Here is a 6,719-nt window from a genome sequence, read left to right as displayed (position 1 = left end):
CACACACACACACCCACTCTGTATTTCCTCAAAGAGTTATTGAAATAAAATCTTCACCTGACTGACTAAATACAAAATATGTAACTGAATAAACAAAATCAAATATATAAATAAACACTGGTTATGATTTAGGAAAAGTGTCTGCGATAAGACAGAAGATGAGAAATATTCAACGTTTAACAGAGAAAGTGTAAATATAACCACAGGACAGAAAGAGTTGATGCTTGAACAGATGATGGACCGAGCCCCACCCTCTCCTGTACAACATCAAATCCTGCCCCTGCAGTCAGATGTTTGATGTGTTGAGGGTCCAGGCTGTGGATATAACAACAGTCATGATGTTCTCCAGAAAAACCTGGGACCCTGTTCTCTAGAAACACACACCGTTTCTGCACGTGTCACTAACAGGAGGAATGTAATTTGGCCAAAACGCAAACAAAGGACTTCAAAAGAGGTAAACATTTCCTCTGCGCATTTTCATAAACAGAAAGTAAATGGAAATATTATTACTCCTAGACCTCTCAAGTTAGCACTTTTAAATGTCAGGTCTTTGGCAGGAAAAACATTTTTAATTAATGATTTTATCACTGAGAACAAAGTTGATTTTATGTTTTTAGTTGAAACCTGGTTAGATGAGAATAGTAGGGGAGCAGTTCTCACAGAGTCAGCTCCTCCCAATTATGGTGTTATCAGTGAGGAAAGAACAAGCAGAAAGGGCGGGGGGGTTGCAGTTTTGTTCAATGAAATGTTTCAGTGTAAAAAGTTATCTTTTGGAAACTTTCCATGTTTTGAATATGTAGCCCTACAGCTGAAGGCCTCACTCAAAACCATATTTATCAATATCTATCGCCCACCTAGATACAGTCCAGAATTTAACCTTGAGTTTAGTGAACTGCTGTCTATAATTTGTCTTGATTTTGACTGTATAATCATGGCTGGAGATTTTAACATCCATTATGGAAATCTTGAGAACAAAGGGACTAAGGACCTGATAAACACAATTTCGGGTTGACTCAACATGTAACAGAGCCCACACACAACAGAGGGAATATTCTTGATTTATTGATTTCCAAAGGTCTGAACATCTCTAAGGTGACTGTATGTGATTTAGGTCTGTCTGATCACTGCTGTGCAAAAAGGCCAAAGTCCCATTGACTTACATTAAGAAACATGCAGTTATTTCTCAATCATTCTTCTAATCATTCATCACCAACCAAAGTTTCATCTTCTTCACTTTTCCAGCTTCAGCCTGAATTAGACGCAGCCGTCTGAGGAGCGCGAGACAAACTAGAAAGGACCTGGTCGTATTTTCAAACAGAAAAAAGATCCAGCTGTTCACTTGTTAGGATGGTTATTTATTTTAAATACCGGTGAACGCGCTTCTCACTTCCATGTGATCAGTCTGTAACCTGCATGTGAAGTAACGCTGCGACTCGCGCGAGGGGGACACGCGCAGTTCGGGCACGGCGTCACCCATATGCTCCTTTTATCTCGACAAAAAGGAATAAATGTAAGTAAATCGAAAAGGACAGCTGACAGAATCAAATGTTGGAATGGTTCTCCCTCAAAGGCTTCAGCAATGACTTGTACGATTCACTCGAGCCGCCGACGTTGAAGTTAGCTTCCGATTCACAGTGAGAGCGTTCCACTGTATTTTTCGAACTCAGACCACCTAAAAACAGGTCCTGTTCGAAAAAATTGGAAGCCAACTTCACCCTCATCTCGAGCTGGCGTTTACATCCGCGGTCTCGTGGTAGAGGCGTGGAAAGAGGTAGACGGTTGCAATAAACTCACTCCTGATTGGCGACAGTACTTCCTGTAGATTCCATGACTCAGACCAATCGCTGGAGATTGTTGCAAATAGCGGTATCCGTTTCAGGAAGTGATGGTAAAAGCGGCGGCCTACTTTCACGAGGAGAGGAAGTAATGCGTTTCCAAGGGGGGACCTCATTGCTCGCTCAGTCCATTATTTTTACAGTCTATGAGTTGAACCCATCGCCCAAATTTTTAATTTAAGTATTCAGTCAAACATAATTCCCAAAGTTTGGAAGGCAGCTCATGTTCTCCCTCTTTTGGAAGGTGGAGATCAATTTGAGCTAAATAACTACAGACCCATCTCCATATTATCAGTTCTTGCAAAAAATCGTGAATCCCATGTAAACTCTCAACTAAAACTCTTTTTAATCATCTAACTCAGTTCTAAGTGAAACTCAGGCAGGTTTCAGGACAGGCCACAGTACTGTAATAGCTGCTGTGTCTGTAACAAATGACATAATCAACGCCCTAGACAAGAAATTGCACAGTGCAGCCCTATTTGTGGACTTATCTAAAGCCTTTTATTCTGTAAATCACCAGCTTCTACAACAAAAGCTAAGTCTTATTGGTCTAGGTGATTCTGCAATTGGGTGGTTTAGAAATTATCTGTCACAGAGAACCCACTGTGTGATTGTTGAAGATGCAAAATCAGACTTTATGAACAACAATAATGGAGTCCCACAGGGGTCAATTTTATCTCTTATCCTTTTCACCATCTTTATTAATAACTTGGGTAGTCATTTGCCAAATTTTAAATTCCATCTCCATGCAGATGATACTATCATTTACACAGTGGCTTCTTCTGTCAGTAGTAGTTCACTTTCAGCTTATCCCTTTCGGGGTCGCCACAGCGTAACAGCACCCACTGTTTCGCATCAGTGATTTGGCAGAGTTTTTACGCCGGATGCCCTTCCTGACACAACCCTGTATTTGAGGGGCACAGGGACCCAGTTAGGCAGCAGCGTCAAGGGTCTAAGGACCCAATCTGGGTGGGATCAGTGGACAACCCTGGGAATTGAACCCAGGGCTCCTGGGTTCAATTCAGCCCTTCACCTAGCCCACTGAGCCACCCAACCGCTTTGGCTTCTTCTGTCAGTCATGCTGTAAATGAGCTTCAGGAAGCCTTCCATCAACTTCAGTATTCTCTTCATCAGTTACAGCTAACCCCAAATGCTAAAGTGACCAAATTCATGATATTTTCCAGGTCTCGTTCACATGATAGAATAGAATAGAAATACTTTATTCATCCCAGGCTGGGAAAGAAGCACTGAAGGCTGATATTCAGACATCAGAAGGGGTGGAAATGGAAAAAAGTGTCTACCTATAAATATCTGGGTGCATGGATTGATTACAAACTGTCTTTTACCTCTCACACTGAGCACTTGCTAAAAAAGCTAACGGCACTTCTAGGTTTACAGAAATAAATCTTGTCTAAGCCTCAGGCGACAGAAAAAGTGGCTAATATTCACATGTAAGGCCTTTCTGGGTAAACTGCCTCAATACCGCTGCCATCTTCTGTCTCCTGTTAACAACATATATAATTCTCACTCTTCACTCAGATTGCTTCTTTCTGTTCCCAGAATCCACAGTGAATTAGGAAAAACAGCCTTTTCCATTGCTGCTCCGCTTTCCTGGAATGTTCAAAACTCTCTGCATCTAAGTGACCTTATTTCCTTGAATTGTTTTAAAGCAAACTTTGTGAGCTTTTAAAAGAAATATGCACATGTGACTCTGGACCTATCTGTACCACTCTTAAGTAACCTTTTATTTGTCCTGTTGTTCTTTTAAATTGCATTTTATTGTATTTGTAAGTGTATTTTATTTCTATTTTAATTGTTTTAACTGTATTTGATTTTCTTGTATTGATGCCTTTTGGCCCAGGTCTCCCTTGAAAAAGAGATGTGAGTCTCAATGGGATTTTCTGGTAAAAATAAACATAAAAAAAAAAAAAAAATACCAAGCTGTCCTTGCTCAGAAACCAAACCCTGATTGGTCTCAGCAGATGTAAAAAATGACAGACTAGAAGGTTGGAGCATTACCTGTGAGGAAGGAACTGTGGGCGGGGCTGCTGGTCTGATCACCTTTCTTTGCTTTCAGGGACACATCATATTGGGTGTCAGCAGTGAGGCCCCCGAGATGGAACTGAGTGTCAGTGGGGGGGAGCTCTACAGCCCTGCGATTGGCAGGATCCGAGCTCGGCCCATAGGAAATGCTGATCCCGTCCACGTCTGCCACAGGGTGGAACCAGGTGACCAACGCAGTGTTGTCGGTCACATCACGGACATCCATGTGGCGGGGGGCATCAATCACTGGTGGAGTGAAATGAAAAGGGTCAAAACAGGCTCAGACAGACAGCAGTACAAATTCCAGTCTGAGGAGCATGGGTTGGGGTAGAAATAACGGCATAAAACATTTTCAAGGTTTTCATGATCTCTTTTTTAACAAACTGTTCTAATTAATCAGAAATGTGTTCCTCTTTATGGAGCAGCACCATTAAACACTGATTCTCTAGTTACACCAAAATTATCTGCATGACCTCTTTCAGCGTTTTGAGTTAATGCTGAAGTTTCAACATTTCCATCCAAAGGCAGTGAGCAGCGAGGAGATGGAAACACCAACCCTCCTGACACCCCCAAACAACTTTTGGGAACTTCTTGGTTTTTGGCTACGTGGCTGTTTAGCCGTGAATAAAAGTAAAGCCCTTAAAAACGTAAAGGGTGAAGGTGTACCAGACCAGTGTGCATGCACATGTGCACGGGAGAAAGAGGGATTGTCTTTATCAGCTTTCATGCAAACAGCCCCCCCGCCCCCCCCAGGCGTCTTTGTGCTCCTCTTTGTGGTGGATAAAAGACTCAATTCTGTGATCTTTGTGTCCGTCTCTGATCCTTCACAGGACCAGCAGCAAGTGTAATTATTGACTTTTATCTTTATTTTCTTTTTATTTATTGATACCGTTATTTGAATCTTTTTATAGTTGATTCATGTGCACAATTATTCTTTTAATATATTACTAGGATTTTATTATTATTATACTCACATTAATTAAAGTGTTTTTTTCAGTCATTTTAGGGTTTTTATATTTTAACTCCAGTGCTTCCTCTCGGGGATCCTCTTCTACATGCCCCCCATGTGGGGGGGCTGTTGCTGCAGTGCCCATTCTCACAGGGGCGGCTGGAGTCCTGCTCGGTAGAGTGGGCCCTGTGCTGCCTGTGCAGGGAGGGGGGGTTACAGCCAAGACCCCCGTGGAATAGATCGTTTCTGGACAGAACCGAGCCAGACGGTTTCCTTAGAGCTGCAGTTCTTACGTCTTTAATAATAATAATATTAATAATAATGGATTAGATTTATCTGCACTTTTCCAGACGCTCAAAGCCCCTACATTGTGTATCCATTATTCATTCACACCTCATTCATACTTGGTGATGGTAAGCTACTGCTGTAGCCACAGCTGCCCTGGGGCAGGCTGGCTGGCTTTACAGCTCAGTGACCTTGTGGTAGAGCGTCCGCCCTGAGATTGGAAGGTCGTGGGTTCAAATCCCAGCCGAGTCAGACCAAAGACTCTAAGAATGGGAGCTCACCGCTCCCCCAGGGAGGGGTCAAATGCGGAGAAAAGATTTCACACACTTAAGTGCGTGACAAATACTGGGACTTTAACTTTAACTTTCTTAAGTTTTTTTGTCAACTATTATATTGGGATAAATATCCTGTTATTTAACACTTTTTTAAATGTGTATTTTATTTGCTTTTTTGTTAAGCCCTTTGAGTTTCATATTAATGAATACAAATAAAGTTTGAAGTTTGAAGTAGAATTCAAATTCTAATTGGTTTGTTTATAAATCCCTTTTCATACAAAAATACAAAGTGCTATACTTATAGAAACAAACAACACGATAAAAACAAAAATTACCTTTTGATACCCCAAGAACAAAACCGCAAACTGAAAATCAACCCCCTTTTAAATATAAACATAAGTACACATGCAAACCTATATATTAAAAATGAATAAATAAAAATATTGAGAGAGAACCCTGAAGACGCTGTCAGCCCTATCCTCCTATCGGCTGGGCGTCCACATCCTGGCCCAAGGAGCCAGAGCGAGAAACCAGGGCGAGGGAATCATTGGGACAGTGGGTCCACTCTTCAGAGCTCGCCAATCTCACCCATCATAGTCAGACTCCGGCACCCCCGCAACCCCGAAATGAACAAAGCGGTAAAGAAGACGTAATAATTCATAACAGGTAAGACCAAGATTACATAGTAAGATTATAAATAGCATGTTTAAAAAAATGTTAAAAGCTACTTAAAAGCTGACCTGAAAAGATACGTTTTGAGGTTCTTCTTAAAACCCTCCCCCGTTAATGAGGCCCTCAACTCCTCAGGCTGTTACTGAGGCGAGGCCAGTATATCAGATAGAAAAGAACCTCTAACACTATTATAAACTAATAAAAGTATTTTAAAATCGATCCTGAAGCTGATGGGGAGCCAGTGCAGGGACTTTAAAATCGGTGTAATGTGCTCCCTTTTTCTGGATTTGGTCAAAAGGCGTGCAGCTGCGTTTTTCTTCACACCAGAAAGAGAGAGCATTACAGTAGTGTAATCTAGAAGCTATAAAAAGCGTGAATTTAGCACTGGCTCTGTAGAGAAAGGCTCTGACTGGAAATGTTACGCAGATGACAGAAAGCTTTAACCTGCTAGTAACCTGGTTTGTATGTCCTTCGGAGCACAGGTCTGCATCTATAATTGCACAGAAATTTCTAACTTTGTCACACACTACCACATTTTTGGCAGACAGATCAAATTTGAGCCTCTCCCTAGATCTTAAAGGGTTAGTAATGGGGTTGTGGGTCTTTTTCGGTGTTAACTGTATTTCGCCTTATATTTACCATTTCCAAATGTTTTGGCGT

General features: G+C 41.5%; 1 protein-coding gene across 3 annotated transcripts in view; it reads right to left on the bottom strand.

Annotated features, from left to right (window-relative positions):
* Window positions 1-6,719, bottom strand: part of tnc (tenascin C) — a 58,126-nt gene that overhangs the window by 28,523 nt on the left and 22,884 nt on the right. For all 3 annotated transcript variants that reach the window (XM_024265326.2, XM_024265325.2, XM_024265324.2), the window contains exon 7: window positions 3,855-4,124. In XM_024265326.2, the coding sequence (XP_024121094.1) occupies window positions 3,855-4,124 (270 nt within the window). The remainder of the gene's footprint in view (window positions 1-3,854; window positions 4,125-6,719) is intronic.

The sequence above is a fragment of the Oryzias melastigma genome, linkage group LG13, assembly GCF_002922805.2.
Source record: "Oryzias melastigma strain HK-1 linkage group LG13, ASM292280v2, whole genome shotgun sequence".
Lineage (NCBI taxonomy): Eukaryota > Metazoa > Chordata > Actinopteri > Beloniformes > Adrianichthyidae > Oryzias > Oryzias melastigma.
The sequence above is the reverse complement of the archived record's forward strand: the minus strand, read 5'-3'. Positions and strand labels throughout refer to the sequence as shown.